The sequence below is a fragment of the Spea bombifrons genome, chromosome 2, assembly GCF_027358695.1.
Source record: "Spea bombifrons isolate aSpeBom1 chromosome 2, aSpeBom1.2.pri, whole genome shotgun sequence".
In the NCBI taxonomy this organism is placed as follows: domain Eukaryota; kingdom Metazoa; phylum Chordata; class Amphibia; order Anura; family Pelobatidae; genus Spea; species Spea bombifrons.
This window is the reverse complement of record NC_071088.1, coordinates 69,517,755-69,536,073: the sequence shown is the minus strand read 5'-3', so window position 1 is coordinate 69,536,073 and position 18,319 is coordinate 69,517,755. Positions and strand designations below refer to the sequence as shown.

General features: G+C 38.7%; 1 protein-coding gene across 1 annotated transcript; it reads left to right on the top strand.

The window, feature by feature from the left end:
* The first annotated feature begins 3,539 nt into the window (after window positions 1-3,539).
* On the top strand, window positions 3,540-15,768 carry ZC3H12A (zinc finger CCCH-type containing 12A). Its single transcript, XM_053454693.1, has 6 exons — window positions 3,540-3,690; window positions 6,338-6,910; window positions 12,144-12,283; window positions 12,821-13,055; window positions 13,398-13,504; window positions 13,927-15,768. Exons 2-6 carry the CDS (start codon window positions 6,351-6,353, stop codon window positions 14,868-14,870), a joined length of 1,986 nt encoding a protein of 661 aa, XP_053310668.1. The 5' UTR covers window positions 3,540-3,690; window positions 6,338-6,350; the 3' UTR covers window positions 14,871-15,768.
* Window positions 15,769-18,319: the final 2,551 nt, after the last annotated feature.

Sequence of the window (18,319 nt, the reverse complement as noted above, 5' to 3'; positions counted from 1 at the left end):
ACATCTGCTGCTATATCAGGGCACTGGTGTTTGGCTGCACAACCCTAGATACTCAACACCCAGGTGAGTGCGGTCACCCTGCAACCAGGCCCTGTTCAACTCCACTCCTGCACCGTAATTCCTGCACTCAATCTTTGGGCGCGCTGGGTTCTTTTAGTCATCTGTTTGGACCCAGTCCGTTACAATTACCTCCAGCCACTCCCCTATTGATTTTGTAATACCACAACCCACCCACTCCCCTTTTGTAGTACCGTATTTGCTCGATTATAAGACAAGGTTTTTTCCAGAGCAAATGCTCTGAAAAATACCCCTCGTCTTATAATCAGGGTCGTCTTATAATCAGACCTCAAATAGGTCTGATTATGAGACTAAGATCCAGATCCCCCGCAGCGATGCAGGGGACCTGGATCCTCCTGTGTTAACCCCCCCCCCAACTTACCGGTGCTTCTGAGTCCCCGGTGCTTAGTCCGGGCTGCGTGTAGAGCTCTACGCGATATAATCGCGTAGAGCTCTACACGCTTCCCGGACTAAGCACTGGGGACCCAGATGCAGGGGACCTGGATCCTCCTGTGTTAACCCCCCTCAAAATTGGAGGGGGGGCATAACACAGGAGGATGCAGGATGTTATGCCCCCCCCCAACTTACCGGTGCTTCTGAGTCCCCAGTGCTACACGCTGCCCGGACTAAGCACCGGGGACTCAGATGCAGGGGACCTGGATCCTCCTGTGGTATGCGCCCCCCCAACTCAGAAGCACCGGTAAGATTGGAGGAGGGAGGGGGAGTGTTAAATGTGGGGTGTTAGGCATTTCTGGAGGCAGAGTGCTCTGTGAAATGCCTTTTAACCCCTTTAATGCCACTCTGCCTCCTGAAATGCCTTTTACCTCCCTATATGCCACTCTGCCCCATAATATGCCTTTTAACCCCCTAAATGCCAGAGTGGCATATAGGGGTATAAGGCATTTCTGGAGGCAGAGTGGCACATAGGGGGTCAAAAGCCATATCATGGGGCACAGTGGCATATAGAGGGTTAAAATGCGTATCATGGGGCACAGTGGCATTTAGAGGGTTAAAAGGTATATCATGGGGCACAGTGGCATATATGGGGTATAAGGCATTTCTGGGGCAGAGTGGCAAGCCTGGGGGCAGATGTGCATAACTGGGGGGGCAGGTTGAAAAAAAAAAGGAAATAAAAACAAAATATTTTTCTCAATCATAGCTTTTATTAACAAACAATTGTTCACATAGTTTACATGAACTAACATTTAGTGGTAAAACTTTTTTTCCTACAGGGCCGTCTTATATTCAGGCTTTTTTCTTTTTTTCATAAGTTAATATTCAGATTTTGGGGGGTCGTCTTATTATCAGGGTCGTCTTATAATCGAGCAAATACGGTATTTAATTTTTGCCCCAAGAGAATCCCCCCCCTTGAATATGGGTCCACTATCCTATAACCCCTAACAATTTTTTTGGTAATACTTACATTTTTGTGTTTTTTTCCCCTGCTGTCCTCTGATGTAACGATCCTCTCCCTGTCAGCAAGAACTCTTCTGTGAGCCCGCCCCCTTGAACGTCACGTCTTAAAAGGGGCACTGCTGCCACTGGGCAGCGGAGGTCAAACCCGGAGAGTTCCCAGGTATGCTGATCACAGAAATCTCGAATCCCTTAAAAAATTCAAAAGCATTTTTTTGACAACAACCAGTCCTGAATCCATCAGCATACCTGGGAACTTATGAGCTCCGGCTACTCGGAGCCTTCCCTTGCGGGACATGGCCAGGTCTACCCTCTGACGTCGGTGGGCGTCAGTGGGCGGTCCTGATGATGCCGGGAGCGTTCTCAATGATGTTGGGGGTGTTCCCGTGACCCAGAGCATCCGAGTATTGACCCGGAGAAACAGTGCTTCACCCAGAGTTCTCCGGGTCAAACCCGGAGAGTTCCCAGGTATGCACATCAGATACTGTCCAGGATACAAAAATGGTATGGCAGATGCTCTATTAAGAATTCACTACCCTAATAGGCACCTTTACCCTCTAAAATTATACCACAGCCATTTCATTGGATCTATAGGAAAGGTTCTACATGACATACAAAATTATCCTATCCCTTCTGAACATTTCATAGAACAGTATTTCCTCTCCTCCAGGTGTGTTTCTAACTACAGGCAAGACAGCTGGGCTTCACTGTTCTCCTTTTTTTTTTACAAACTATGGATTTCACCCAAAACTTTTTAACTCCAATGTCAGAGGTTTCTGACCTCCAACATTATCTTTCTTCAATTTCTGATACTTTCCACAAAGCCTCCATACAGAAGTCACAGGGTAGAGAGTCCTATTTCTTCAATCAGGAGACGAGGCCTGCTCTTGACTGCAGAGGCACAATCTTGTGTATTTCACCTGCCATTTATATTACATATGTTGGTTTGAACTTTGACGTTACTATGACAATTCTGACAACTCACAGCTGCTCTGAATAAAGAGTCATCATAGATTCTCTGGCGAGTTTCTAAAGAGAATAAAGAAAAGTTAGTTTTATGTTTACTCTGTTTAAGAGTTTACTCTGTTTATGTTTACTCTGTTCTACCTTTATCATAAGATCTATATTATGTGTCTCTGTTCTACCTTTATCATAAGATCTATATTATGTGTAGACCAGTACAGTGATTGTTTTCTTATATCAGACCTTTCACCCTCATCATCTCAAGCAAACATTACTCAATATTAGTTTTTACTCCATTTTCATAGTCAATATCAGGAGACTATTCATGTTAACTAATAACTTAATGATGGATGGTTCTGGACTGTAAGACTTTATATAAATTTCACTTTTAATTTCCTACTTAATGCAAATTATACACAGGTACAACATTATGTAATATGTATGCAATACCTGAATAACATAGCTAAGTTACGCATTTGCACATATTATACCCAATATTTTCCAACAAATCACTAAGGCATTTACAAGAATTTACAAAATGTAATTACTAAACAACCTTTCTGCAGTATTTGTACACATTATGACTTTTTTGGGGTTGTAGAACACCATGTTACAGTTACACACTCCAATCATTGGGAAAAAGAGGGACATCGGGGAAGGAACTCGAGGAAAATGGATTTGGGACCATTAGAGGGACACTTGGGAGGTAATTGATACCTTCATATGTTTTTATTTTTACCGGATAACTTTCTTGGTACTAAAGAAACCACATATATTATTTTGGTGGTGTACAGAAATAGAAAGGTTTGACATTAAGCAGTTACTTATGCTGGAGAAGTTCCAGGAAGTAGTTTAGGTGACAGATTGGTAGGAGGTTTTTTTTTTTAAGATATATTTTGTTTTTAAATGCTTTACACATACATTTGTAATTGTCATCTATTTCTTTCCCCAGCTGTTCAAGGCACAGTCACAGCCAAGGGGATAATTGCCAGTCCTTGTCAATTCAAGCAGGTGCCTCTACAACTTCAGTAACATTACACTGAGTTTTTTTTTTGTTCCTCCTCCCACAATTGTGACTTTCTCTTCCTCATTGCAGAAGCACAATGTGAAGAAGGGGAGTGGACGAAAAAAATAGGCAGGTGACAGCAGACAACACCTACCAGATTTATAAAAACGGTTTCCGCCGAGCAAATCTGCAGAGAGCAATGCTCGCAATCCCCTGCTCCCTCGCAGCGCAGAGTCAACGACGAAACCGCTGTAAGTACGATTTACTGGACTTAACATTTAGCTCGTTAACTAAAGATCAGCAATACAACAGTTTAATGATTTCAAAATAAAACGATTTAATCATCGGATCAAGTCCCTGCCCTCCTAGCTTATGTGGGGTATCGAATCACGTACATCGCGTAGATTGACAGAGTTTAGCGAAGTAAATGTACAATGCGCGGCTCGTGTTTATTTCACGATCGGGAAAGTTTTCAGTAGCGGATTCATAAGTTTTCTGGCAGTGTAAGTGTTAACCACAGCGCCTAGTCTGCTTCACGTTTCCTGTCGTTAATCTTTCTTCTTTGTTGTTGTTGTTGTTGCTGCTTGTTTTGTCTTTTTTAAAGTAACAGTAAAAACAATTGGCTTTGATATTGTGATGTTAATAGCATTCAGGGACTTTTGACACTCGGTAGTTGTGGTAGAGGTGGGAGAATTTACAGGAAATGCTTTAATGAGCCATAAGTTTTGAAGAGATTCGTGGGGGGGGGGGTAGAGTTCGTCGATAATTCATTTTAACCGTCTCCTTCCCAGCGTGTTATGACGTTAAAATCCGACACATTTCATACGTTAAATAAGTTCCGAATTCGCAGTGAAAGGATTTCCTTTCCTAAAGGGGTGACGTTACAGGGCTTGTCATAGACGTCACAAGGTCCTGTCATGCAGCCTGTCTATTGATGTTTCCTTCCTTTTAACCCTCAACCTGCTGAATTTTAAAGTCTGGGGAATTTCTAGAAAAAAAAGGTGTTTGTTTCACCTTCAGCAAAAAAATAAATAAAGTTTGTTTTCTACAAAAATGTATATAAAAGTTTTCATACAAGAGTTTTATATGAAAAGGAGACCAAGTGTTTTAATCTGAAATGTAGCGGAAGTGAGTGTGTTAACGGATTCAGAGTAAGCGGCTTGTTTTGTTTTTTTTGCTTGAGCTCCATTATGGAGATAACTATAAATGAAGTCTGCAGTTTCTTTGGTTTATGTTTTGTTTTTTTAAAGATGTATCAGTTTGGGTGTACCTACTGTTGCTAAGCCCAATGATTTTTATTTTTTTATAAGCGTCAAATGATTAATAAAATACAAAAATATGGAATTCCTACTTTGGTCATAATGCAAAATGAAATAATACCGGTACATGCCAAATCTCTTGCTGGTGCGGGCTGAATGACCTGATGTCACCTTTAACTGAAAATGCTTGCAAAACATTTATTATTTAGGGTAGTAGCAGCCTTGTAACAACTGTGAGGTTTCCATAGAGGCAATATCTTGGTCTTGTTTTCTCATTGCCACCCACATACACACGCCCCAGCTGACTGTACCTTAGGTTCCGGTTACATAAATGTCACAGAGAGGCCTCGGCAGCCATTCGCATACCACAGAGCCGAAACAAAAGGAATTTGTCGACTTTTCCAGTGTAATTCTCCATAACCTTCTCATTCTGAAGTACTTGGTAAGCCACAAGGGATTGCTGTGTATAGAAAGGAATAACTGGCTTGGTCCTTTAATGCTAGCTTATTAGTCCTGATGCGGGCAGAAAGGGTTAAAAAGATCTGTTTCTCAACGGGTTAGGAGATCTGTTTATATACTTTATATGCTTGCACCTATACCAGCAGCTTGGCTTTCTTGGACTGCTTATACAAAAAAGCCTACATTTTGCATAATGTACCCTTTTCCTAATGTAATTCGTACTATACAAAAAAGCAGTACAGCTTTTTTCATTAGTCATAATGTCTAAGTACGGTAGTAATCTCTGTGTACTGGATCTTTAAATACATTTCAAGACGCGCCAGGGGATTGCGCAATTTGCATTACTCACAGGGCATTCACTGTGGATTTTGTACGTTAAGAAAATGTGCCTTACTTAAAGAAAGCCAGATGTTAATGGATTTCAAGAAACTAGTGTTTGACAGCTAGCCAGTACAATTACGTTAGGCCTAATAATTAATCTATGGAATTGCATCACTGCAAAATAGATGGCAGTCCACATTAAACACGTCTCAGTAAAGCTGTGGAAGGTAAATGTCAACAGAAAAAATGGTCTATAGTATCACATTGTCTACCGTACTTGGTATTTCAATGAACGTGCATTTGCGTGCAGCCCCTTTACAAATCCACTAAATTATTGGCTGCGTTTTAGGTTTTTCGTAGCAGTTTCCATCTTCCACGTGAGTTCAATATTGTGCTCGATAATCTGAATGAAAAGTCAGTCTAACCATATTCATATGAAATAGAAACATTCTCTTATTGGAGAAGCATCTGGAAAGTGTCTAATTTTCCTTGGTTTTCTACTACTTGCATGTTAGTTTGATTTGTTGATAGGAACTCTTTTATAGATAATTACAACTATGCTAAAATGGAACAAAGTATCAAAAAATTTTAACCAACTTTAATGAACCTTATTAACGTTTAGCTCTGGCCTCAGACCACACAATGTACCAGGTCATCTTCTGTAGGTCTAAGAATGCTAAATATGTAGCTGTACTAAGAAAATAATAAATATGGATTATTAATGTATTAACACAGATTTTTAACATTGAAATTGAATAAGCCATCAATGTGTTATTGAGAGAAATTCAAAGTCTGCAATACAGTATTACACTGTGTACATAATGCTACCAGGAGTTAATCATTTATTTTATGTTTGCAGGGACTGGAGGTCAATGCAGAATTCCACTGAGGAGGTCAGCATGGAGGGTAGTCCTTTTGACTTAAGCTGGTCTTTGGAGTTGGCGAGCTGCAATGAACCCTCCTCCAATACCACAATCAAAATGAATGATACCCTACAGATTAATAATACCATGATGTATGGAGACAACCCACAAATAGGATATCATAGTCTAAATTATCTACCCTCCAAAGTGAGTCAAAAAAATCCACGAGGGGAGCAGGACAGATCTATCGAAAAACCCAAATCACCTGAACAAAATGAGATGCAGATGAAAGTAGACTTTTTCCGAAAGCTGGGTTACTCACCGGAGGAAATTCTTGCTGTTCTGCAGAACCATGGAGTTAATGCAGACACTAACACTGTGCTTGGTGAACTGGTGAAACACGGAGCAAACACAGAGAGAGAAACTGTGTCAGATGAGTCTTTGGATTCCTTGCTAGTTCCTCAAGGAGATTTGGGAACCAGAACTACACAGTCATCAACTTCTGTGGAAGATAGCAGTGGAAATAATTTAAGACCAGTTGTCATAGATGGCAGCAATGTGGCTATGAGGTACGTTGATTGTATATCAAGAATTTTTTACATATATTATAAAGTAAGTATTATGACTACCACGTGCAGACATTCTGCCTCATCCAATTCCTCTTTTAGCTGCCTTGGCTGAAAGAACACAATATGCATCTTGCACATATTTGGTAGCATACATATTCTAGTCAACTGGAGCTAAACTCCCATTGAAATCTATGGGGAGTAGTAGCCAGCAATCACATGTATGCTAAACTGACAAAGGTAGAGCTCATGGGGAACGCAATCCAGCGTTCACATTTTAATTCTCTGGTGTTCCAGACATGGGAGAATGCATACTGTGCATGTGTAAAATTCATTCTCTAGTGTCTGGGAAATAATTTCTTCAGCAATAAGGTGTGTTATTAGGCAGGATGGGTGTGGAAAACTCCTTCAGATGTGGTAAAATTTGGACATGTATCAGGGAGAAAAAAAATAATAAAACTGAGATTCAACCACACCCATAGGTATTTCAACTAGACTTGGGCGCCGGCCAACTCTTCGTATTCATCTTCGTGGGGGAAAATTTTTTAGTTTTTTTTGTAGAAGGGGTTAATACGGGGTTAGCGCGGTACACACTACACCGCAGCTTTGGCGCCAGGATTTTAAATGTCCGTACAAGCAACTCTATTGGTCGCTGGCAGGGGCCTGCTGTGCCATTAACCAATGAAGTGCACCTGTACTTCATTGGTTGATGGCAGACGAGTCCCCTGCTGGCGACCAATAGAGTCGCTCATACAGACTTTTAAAATCCTGGTGCCGCAACTTGGCCGGGAGAGACCACTGGTCTCCTCGCTCCAGGAGTTAAAGGTCCGTATGAATGCTTGTACGGACCTTTAACTCTTGTAGCGTGGAGAGAAACCATGGTCTCCCCAGGCCAAGTTGTGCCCTCAGGGGTTAAAGGGCCATGCGAGTGAGTCTACTGGTCGCCTGCAGGGGCCTCCTCTGGCATCAACCAATGAAGTACAGGTGCACTTCATTGGTTGATGGCACAGGCAGGCTGTTAAGGGATTAGGATGGCACTGATAAGGTGATTGGGGCAAAGGTGGCACTCACAAGCTGTCTGGGGACAAAGGTGACCCTGTGGGACATATTGCTTGATGTTGGGGACCCGGGGGGCAATTTTTACACTGGGGCTCTGTGGTTTCTAGTTACACTCATGCTGTTAGACCATGTACCATTTAATGCCCCCTTTTAATTCCCTCTAAATTTTTTATGGCTTTCTGAAGTGTTGGTCTGCAGAACTCAGGAAGCAATGTGGAGGAGGAAGCAGCTTGGTTCATCTAGGCTGTTAATTTAGTATGCCTCTACCAATCATTTCCTGTTCAATAATACTTGTCAGAGTAAACTAGAGTAACATATTTCATATTAGCCGGATCTTGCTTCTCCATATCGAGGACTTGTCTTAATATTCAATATTGGATATTCCAAGAGCAGTAGTAGATGTCTTTATTGTAAGCCTGCCATAAGAATAAGATTATGATGTTATAATAAAGCAAGCAGGAAACTGAACCCACTTGTAACTTTCATATCCACCATATTCTGCAAGTGTATTCGGAATGGTAGCACACAGGTTCAGGGGAGGTGAATGAGGCAGAGGGCCGGGTTTTGCATGAGACCCCAGGCCTTAACAGTCAAACACAAGGGTGTGAAACGGACCAGGAAATGTATATATGCGTGAGTGAACATAAGTTTAAACATTTTGATGGGCCTGTCTATGTTAAAGTTTGACATAAGAGAAATCCAGCCTTTTCCAGCCTGCGTCTGTTTACAGCAATGATTTAATGCTAAACATTTGAACACTGCAGTAGCTGTCTGTGGAACGTTGAGATGAGCATTATAAATAATCAGTCTATATACTGATTAGCATGTGTGCTAATTCATTAGCAAATTACCGTTACTCACATGCAATGTCTATGTTTTGGGGATACATTAGTAGAGGGCATGCATATGTGGGGTGTTCTGATGCATACAAGTGTGTTCTGATGCATAAATATAAGTGATATATATATATATATATATATATATATATATTGTGTAAAGTGCAGCAAAAGCAGTAACATTAATCTCCACCTTTATCCCTTTGCACTGAAATTACTCAGTATAAGTAACCTCCACAGTATTTCCCACTATATTCAATTATAACACTACGCATTGTCACAATTTATTTTGGTGGTGATGGTACTGAAAGCGGAACACTAGTGCTTTCATTACGTGTTACTATGCTAGGATAGAAGGATAGGTATCCACTAAAGGAAACAAAGTACAAAGGTTAATCTGTGTCAGGTAGATGGTAGGGAAATTCCACCCTGCAATTTCCTGCATGCTTAATCTGTTGTATTGTTCATTACTGATTCACATAAGCAGAGTCCTGCCTGCCCGAACAGCTCACTACTGCCATTATGCAAATGCTTTTATGTAAATATACCTGTTCTTCCTCCTCTTGGGAATTTTCTCTGCTTTTGCTAAATCAGAACCACCTATTTGAGACACAGAGAACACCTTTGGCCTCTGGAAAAAGCTACTCATACTTCATGTTTAACCAGGAAGCGTATAATTGTAACCACATTCTTATTTTTTAAGGAAGTAAAAGTGTAAATTTCAATATAGCATTTCAGCTAAATAAAATTGGTTTTCTTCCTGCTTTGCCGTACACTCTGGATTAGATAAGGGATGTAATACTTATTTTGGAAAGCAGAGTATATTTTATTTTGGCCTATCTATTATTTTTGTGTGAGTGTGTGAAATATATATTTGTTGTTTTTAAAAAATATATATTTATTTTTATTAAACACACCTCCTCTACCTAAACATCTCTGTTACACAGCATGGGTCGTAGTGACATAAGAACCACATTAAAAAGTGGATACATCATTAAGATGATTTTTTTTTCACTTTTTGCACCATTAACTTGTCAGTAAATACACCACAAAAGTGTTTAATTCTGATGGCTCAAGAGCCCAAATTAGATAAACTAAATATTCTAGTAAATGTGCATTTCTAGTGTAGCAGTTTTGAAGGTTTTGCTATACCTTAAACATAGCTATTATTATTATTATTATATTATATAGCTTCAAACATTTATGCAGCACTTCTAACAGTACGTACATTTAAAGAATATGACAAACTAAAATTCAAAAACTGATACATTAGGTTAAGAGGGCCCTGTTCCTAACAAACATTTAATTGTTTCCAAGCCTCTCTTTTCAAGTTCTCCAAATGAAAAGAGCCATAAAAGCTTTTCCTGAAAAAAAATCTTTGTAGCATGTTGAGTTTATTGAAGCCTGAGAATGCTAGTAATAGCCAATGAGCTCACTGGCTTCCTGAACAAATCATCCTGAATTGTCTTTTTCACAGCTTCATGGGATCAAAGAGTAGGACATCACCTTTAGTACTTGATAGATTATATACTGTATATATATAAACTGTGTATATATATATATATATATATATATATCAGGACAGTCTTTAATGTATTTAAGTGTCTCCATGTAGGGTTTATTTAGAGCTATATAGAGGTGCTTTTATCACAGCAACAACCAATAGAATGGTCCTGCTGTTTGGAACCTTCTGTTGGTTTCTATGATGATGACCACAACTGCTCTCTATATGGGGGTTGGCAGCAAAGGAGTAGGAGGATAATTGCCATCTGATTAAAAAAATTGGCTCATTACCTTAATGAGCCGTGCCAGAAATGGATGGGGTGAGGGCCATATCTTTCCACTTTACCAGGAGAGCAACCTCCTGCACTTAGCTGCAGAATGCTGAGAGGTGACCACGTTGGAACTGCAGTGGAGGTCTTTGCTTCATGTTGTATAATGTATCTGTTGACCTAAACGTCTCAAAAATAAGTTACATTATAAAATTTAGATGCCTCTTCCTGTTGCTTTATAGCAAAGTATGTATAGCTTGTATCATGCTGCCATAATATGATGAAACATTATCAGGCACACTGTAACACACACACAAAACAACCCCCTAATAAATGAAAATAAGTGGGGGGGGGGTTGACTGCAATGTGTGCAAGATGTTTTTACCGTGCAGACGATAAAAAAGCAGAACATCCTGTTTTATGGTTTATTAATTGTTCACATGAATGTTCCCTTTATAACCATAATGTGACAGAAGTTCAGAAGAACATGATTGAGCACGATATTGGTTTGCTTGGGATAACCCCAGCTAAATTTATTGAGTCAAGTAATGTGCAACATTTAGAAAACTTAACTATGTTAACTCCAGAAGCAAATAAAGCGACAGTGCTTATATTGGGGCTCCCTATAATGCAATATTCCCTAAATAATAAGCAGGAAATGTGTATTAATAAGGCTCATTGTAAGGGCAGTTTGTGCAGATGTGGAACCTGCATATTTTTAAGAAAACGAATGCTAAGCACTCAACCAGGAAACTACCTTACAAAAAATAAAACTGCACAATAAAATAACAAGTTGAAGGTCAAAGGCAACATCAGAAGGGTGTTATTTTATTTCAATCTAATTTCCTCATTCTGTAACCTTTTCATAAACCAGCTGTTCATCTTCCTCAAACTCATGTCTACCAACAACTAGGGCACCAAATGTTGTGTCTTGATTGCAGGAGGGACTGCAGTTTGCACTAAGAATACACCTTGATTCATTATATTATATTATATTTTTATTTAGATTGTATATAGAAACACCAGGAAATGTGATGATACGTTACATTGTGTAACTAAAGTATATTCTTTTTCTTCTAAGTGCCTTAATGTACCAGGTTGTGTCATTACCTTTTTATGTTTATAATATTCCATATTCTTAGCAGCCTTACAACAGGCAAACACCTCTTCTAGATAACACATACTGTATCAAGGCTAGATTCACTTCTCTACTCTCAAGTGATTTATTTAAATCAGTTACATTAATGTTGATTGATCAGGCTGTGCTCAAGCTGAGCTATGCTAAAATCCTGGCCAGGTTGTGTTCTCATCGCCTGAAGTTTGACACCTCTATTTCAGATCCTGTCTAATAAGATGAGGCAGAGAGACTACCCTTTCATTTTTCCTGACAGTATGATGCTCTGAATTTATACACTACTTTTTAATGTTATATAACTCATTTGCCTTGTTAATATATATATATATATATATATATATATATATATATATATATATATATATAAATATAACACTGAACATATGGTCATAATGCTGAGCATGTAGTAATAACACTTATTTTTTCATTTGCAGCCATGGCAACAAAGAGGTATTCTCATGTCGAGGAATTCTGCTGGCTGTCAACTTTTTCTTGGAAAGAGGACACACAGATATTACAGTCTTTGTACCTTCGTGGAGAAAGGAACAGCACAGACCTGAAGTGCCCATCACAGGTATTATAAATAACCTGTAGCTATGATCTTTAATTTAACATCTGTTTCCAGACTGGACCATACTGTTAATGATGCACAGGGGACCAGACAGAAACTAGAGGGCATCGAAAAAGTGGAGGTCTGTGCCTAAAGAGGGGCAGACCTCCTTCCCTTGTCATCAATGAGATCTCAGTCAGTCTAGACCTAAATAAACCTCTGTCTGTATGCCTCAAGCATGTGTCTCAATACATTTGTTTCTGCTACAATCATCTGCATAAGAGTGTTTTAATAACTGCAACCATTTGGAAACAGAAAGGATTGGAAAGGGTGGCACAATGATAATAGATTTAACTAGGATATGTTGCTTCTCCTGATGGGAAGTTTGTGGACAGTGGATGAGCCCAAAGCAGAGGTAAAAAAGGCATAAGATTAATAACATTAATCCTTAGGCCAGTGTGAGACTTGGGGGTACACTTTGATTAGTTTTAAATGCATGTATCTTAAGTTGCTTATTCTTAAAATTAATTAGGAATTTTTATTTGGGGTTTTCTTTTACAGATCAGCATATTCTGACTGAGCTAGAAAAGAAGAAGATCCTGGTTTTTACGCCATCTCGTCGTGTAGGAGGAAAACGATTGGTCTGCTATGATGATAGGTTCATTGTGAAACTGGCCTTCAAATGTGATGGTGTAATTGTTTCAAATGACACCTACAGAGACCTACAGAGTGAGAAAGTAGAATGGAAGAAATTCATAGAGGAACGTCTGCTTATGTACTCATTTGTCAATGACATGTAAGTCACCCCATATGATAATCTGTGAAGACAATTTAATGGCCAAAACTTTAAATATGGTTATGTAGTAAGCAAAAAATTGGATCATATTGAATATACAACACTATCTTTCCTGCTCTAACCACAGTCATGACATATGTATAATGTATTATATATTTATATATCAATCTACATGTAATAAGCAATATATATAAAAAATAGGTACACATATATATTATATTGTAATTTAATTTTACTAAACAATGAAGGTCAAGCAATGTGTAGATTGAACTGTAACCAATGTCATATTTATATGAACTTTATAGTGCTAAATAAAGGAATTTTAAACTTTTTTTTTTTTAGATTTATGCCTCCTGATGATCCATTGGGTCGACATGGACCGACCTTGGATGACTTTCTGAGAAAAAAAACATCTGGATCAGACAACAAGAAAATGCAGTGTCCTTACGGTAAGATAAGATAATCATTTAATGAAACTGTACAGTTGGGTTACCTGCCTCGATGTTAACATATTTCATTTCATAAGCATTGGGTTAAGAAAAAACAATGTATCATATATTCTAACCTAAATATTATACTTAATACAGTAATCATTAATAGGTCTCTCAATATCTCAGTGTTAGTGTAAAACTGAACAATAAGCTTTGTTATTATAGAAGTACATGGTTTAATTGGTAGTTCCTAAATCCAACACCTATCTTATACAAAAAGTATAATTTATATTATAAATAAAAGTAAAAGTCTCTGATAATTAGTTGCGAAATCAGATGGTTGCATGTGCATACAGAAGAGCACTGGTTAGTCATGATGTGTATAGTTTTACATTGCCTATTTCTGTAGATTGGTCACACTATTTTACTGTTTTTTTTAGGCAAAAAATGCACCTATGGGATAAAGTGTAAGTTTTATCATCCAGAAAGAATAAACCAGACTCAGCGTTCTGTGGCAGATGAACTGCGTGAAAACGCAAGGCTCTCTCCTACTAAGGGAGCTGTATATGCTATGGAAGACAAAAAAACAAGGAAACTTTCAGTTGCAGAGGTTCCCTCTACGGAGTCTGACAAGTCATCTATGCAGAAGCTGCCTATTGAAAGAACCAGCTCTTTGCAAAAGGTTAGAGCAATAGATAAAACCCCAGTAAAACAATATTACAATGGAACTCCTGAATGGTACCCTTCTGGCACCTCCTTAGACTCTCTTTCCTATAACTCTCTTGATTCTGGCATTGACATATGGACAAGTACATCAAACAGCTACTGTGATCCTTCTAATGAGTCTTCTGGATATGAAAGTTTTTGCAACTGCACTCAACAAAGACAATGTAGTCAGCACAGAAATAATTTGGACAATGACGGTTGCAAACACTATGCTTCCCAAAACTCTGTCACGCACAGTCATAGTCCTGTACCTTACTTCCCATATAACCCTTCATCGCCTTGGTCATCCCAGAACACCACTCATCAGATCTATAGAAGAGAACTTACCAATTCAGCTCCTGCTTGCTACAACAGTCTTCCTAATCAATACAAGACTTCTTCTGGATCATCACTTAAATACTGGTCTGAGCCAACCCCAACTAATAGGCACCAGAATAACTACCCTGTGTACGGGCCCATTCCTACTTCTTCTAACGATTTCCAGCAGTGGCCAAACTCTAAACCGTTCACAGCAGAACAAATGAGAGTTCGCACCAAGCTCTGTGCTGTCTTCCAACCCTCAATAGTAGATGCAGTAATGAGTATGTTTCCGCAAATACTGGATCCAAAGAGGTTAGCAGCTGAAATATTTACTTACAAGTGCCAGAACGGGCTGTGAAAGGAACCAGATATTGGCTTGATGGTGTGTGTTAAATAGCTTTATAGCCTTAAACAGTCAGTCCCCATCACCACAATCATATGCTAGTTTTCCACCATCCGTAGTCCAAAACAATTAAGTGCAATCGCCATTATCGGTACCAAAGCAGAAAGAGAAGTGGATATGTGAGAAAATACTATTTTACTGAAAAGTTACTTGGTTTGTGGACTAAGCAAAAGGTTGGTGGATTATGTGAATTTACATACTACTGGTTGATATGAATACAATTTAAACAACATTCTATCAACTATGTTTCAATCATATCTGTAACTAAGTATTCAAGAGCATTTTTAATAAAACATATAATACATAGAAGATATTGTAGGTTACTGATGGACCCAGTTTTATATGTCCGTGCTCTCCTTTACATCAAGTTAGGTTAGAGGAACAGGTGATGTAAGATTAAACCAATTGTAAATTTAGTCATGTAAAATGAGGATTGCCTGTAATCTATTAACATACAGAATGTTTATTTTGTTCAAAGCAACAACGTCCTATCATATTAGCTACCGTGTTAATTAACTGTTCTATATGCTCATTCATTTTTTTAAAAAGGGGCCGTGAACATGTTTGGGTGTATTGCAGATTAATTTTAGTGGAATTCAGGAGTTTGTCTTTCACAGGTTAAGGAGTCCTTTTTATTTTTTAACATGATGCTTCTCATCTTAGTTATACAAGTAATTAATGTAATGAAGAAAATGTATATATTAAATATAAACAGAAATAATTGATAGAAAAAATCACTGTCAATGGACAGTTGACATGTTGATACATATTGTATCTGAATATAAGTCCTGCTGTTAAATGCAGTCATTGAGTGAAAGGAGCAACACACAGAAACATTGAACAGAAAATAAAAGATAGCTCACTGCCATATTGATCTACAATTCTGTTTCCTGTAAGGCCTAAGTGGTCAGCATGGGCACTTCCTGTTGTTGGGTCGTAGTCCTCACTATCCTGAACTAGTCTGAGTTGAATTGTTTTCCCCACCTAGATATGACATTTACAGTACCAAAATATGCTTAATTTACCACAATTTGTTTCTGGTCCACTGTATTCCATTGCTGGATGCAACAAAGCATAGGTTGGTCACTCTGATTTGATCAATACAGTACACACAGGGCTGGATTTTCTACAAGAAAGACTCCACATGTGCATACATTGCACCTTTTCTTAGGGGTGCTGTGGGAGGTAAAGGGTGCATAATGATGGTCCTGTGTGTTCCTATATAAACCTACCAACTTGTTGCCAAGCCTCAATGACATTCAGTTATTTATTATTCCCCCTGTTGAAGCCACAAACATTTTGTGCCTATGCCCTGCATACAAAGCCTTCGTGTTCTTAGAGGTGGCAGATGTGGTCTTTGTGACTAGTGTCACCCTGAATGGAAATCTGGCCCTTATAATAAAGGATCTGAAGGTCAAGCAGGAATGTATACTATGATTAAGATAAAAAGTAACCAAACTATCAATGTGTTGACCCTGCCACTAAATGACTATTTTAATCGGTTTAAGTGACACTATGTGTCACTTGGCCAGCAAGGAAACTAAGTCCTTGTGTAGTATGTTGATTATACACATTACAAAGCATGTAATGGTTTAAAAAAGTAAGCAAAGTGCTTCTTAATTTTGTTAATGTAAACATGTTTATGGGAGTGTAACATTGTATGAGTAGGAGAAATCACTTGGTTGTGTTTTGTTCTGGTGTTGATGTTGTGTATTTAATAGGTGACACTGCCATTGCTGTGGCATGTGTATAGCTGATGTATAAAAATTAAAACTTTCAATAAAGTGCATTTATGTAATGTGTTTGTGTACCTTATTGTTTTTATATGTGTGTCTAAAATGAGAGACTTTGTTTTCGAGGGCCACAAAAGGACCAGGAATTATGTATATCTTTACCCGAAAATATTGTTTAATGCTCAAGCTGCAATATCCAAAACTGTGGCTTTATTGGTGCCCTCATGAACTGGAGTTGTGCCCCTCTTTCCTTAGGGGTAGTTTTCACTCGGACATATACAACAAACAATTCCCACTGGCAGATTAACTAAGAGATAGAGTTTAAAATGGTTAATTTATTAGAATGCCCTTATGTTTGTAAAGTATGGATTATTTCACAGTAAAATGAGCATGATAGATAATGTTATTAATTGACTAGAAAATATGATCCATTTGGAGTAAAATGTTACACTCATGCACTGTGTATTATTAGATATAACATAAACTCAAGGGACAAGATAACCAAACACTACACAAAATTATAGCATAAATAGGCATCACTGCCATTTAAAACTTTATTTGGTGAATTTGCCAAAATTAAGTTGAGAAAATATATACAACAGAAAAAGAAAGGCACTCCAGTTTTAAATCAGCATGGGGAATAATTCACAACAAAAAATGTGCAAAGTAAGCGCATTTCGCACCTCACCTGGTGAGGTGATTGGATAGTATAATGTGATTGGAAAGCAGTGTTTATTTGACCATTTGTGTTGCTTAATAACAGCCAATCAAAAAACAAAATCACATAATTGCTTGATAGGCAATAATACGTGTGACTAATTATCTGCACTAGATAATTATTCACAAGTATTTTTGCCTATCTAGCAATTATGTGATTTCGTAACAACCAACGATGAAAAATCCATAATGCTTAAGCAAAATATATGCTCCTAGAGAGACGTAACTTAAAGATACATTAGTAAGTCCCAAACTAAAAGACGGTCTTTCATCTATTATAGTGTTTACAAAATGAATATTCATAATAAAAAACTAAACTTTATTCTAAAACAATTCACAGAGATAACCATAAAATCCACTGGTTTAGTCTGCTTTGCAACATTAACAAGTTAAACTACTATAAAGGGCAATAAGTAATTTGGATTATTCCCATTAATTAAACAAAACGGGTTCAATGGGCAGAAGATGTTCAAAATGTTTAACTATTGTGACAGTGTAAACCCCAGGGAGATGCTTAGTGTGGCATTTGGGTACAAGTGCTATCCAGATCGTAAATATGGGTCCCTGGGGTGGAGCAATTGGAGAGCAGGGTGGGCCAATGCTCCGTTTCCCCATGCTGTGGAAATTCCATGCCGGGTTTTCCAGGAGGCAAGAAATCTGCAGGATCCGGTCTGGGATTCCTATGGGGCCGGCATCAGGCACAGGTGCTGGGCATTAAAAACCTCTGGAGCCTGATACTCGGAGAGACTGTTGGGGGAAGAGGAAGTTCCCTGTGCTCCCAGGGCAAGGAGAGGCCCTGGACGAGAAGACCATCCCTGAGCCAAGTGAGGCAATACCTGCCTGGACATTTTGTGTGCTGTCTGGGGGAGGTTTTCCAGAGCCTGGCGTAGCTGGGTCTGGCTGGGAGGTTGAGGTAGTGGGTGATTAGGCTGGTCAGTCTGGACCGGCATAGTT

What these genes read in the sequence shown, in the direction of transcription:
- ZC3H12A (XM_053454693.1), top strand. Translation starts at nt 6,351, where the DNA reads ATGCAGAATTCCACTGAGGAGGTCAGCATGGAGGGTAGTCCTTTTGAC. An exon ending in ACCTGAAGTGCCCATCACAG is followed by an intron (nt 12,284 to 12,820) that starts GTATTATAAATA and finishes TTTCTTTTACAG; the next exon opens with ATCAGCATATTCTGACTGAG. An exon ending in GAAAATGCAGTGTCCTTACG is followed by an intron (nt 13,505 to 13,926) that starts GTAAGATAAGAT and finishes TGTTTTTTTTAG; the next exon opens with GCAAAAAATGCACCTATGGG.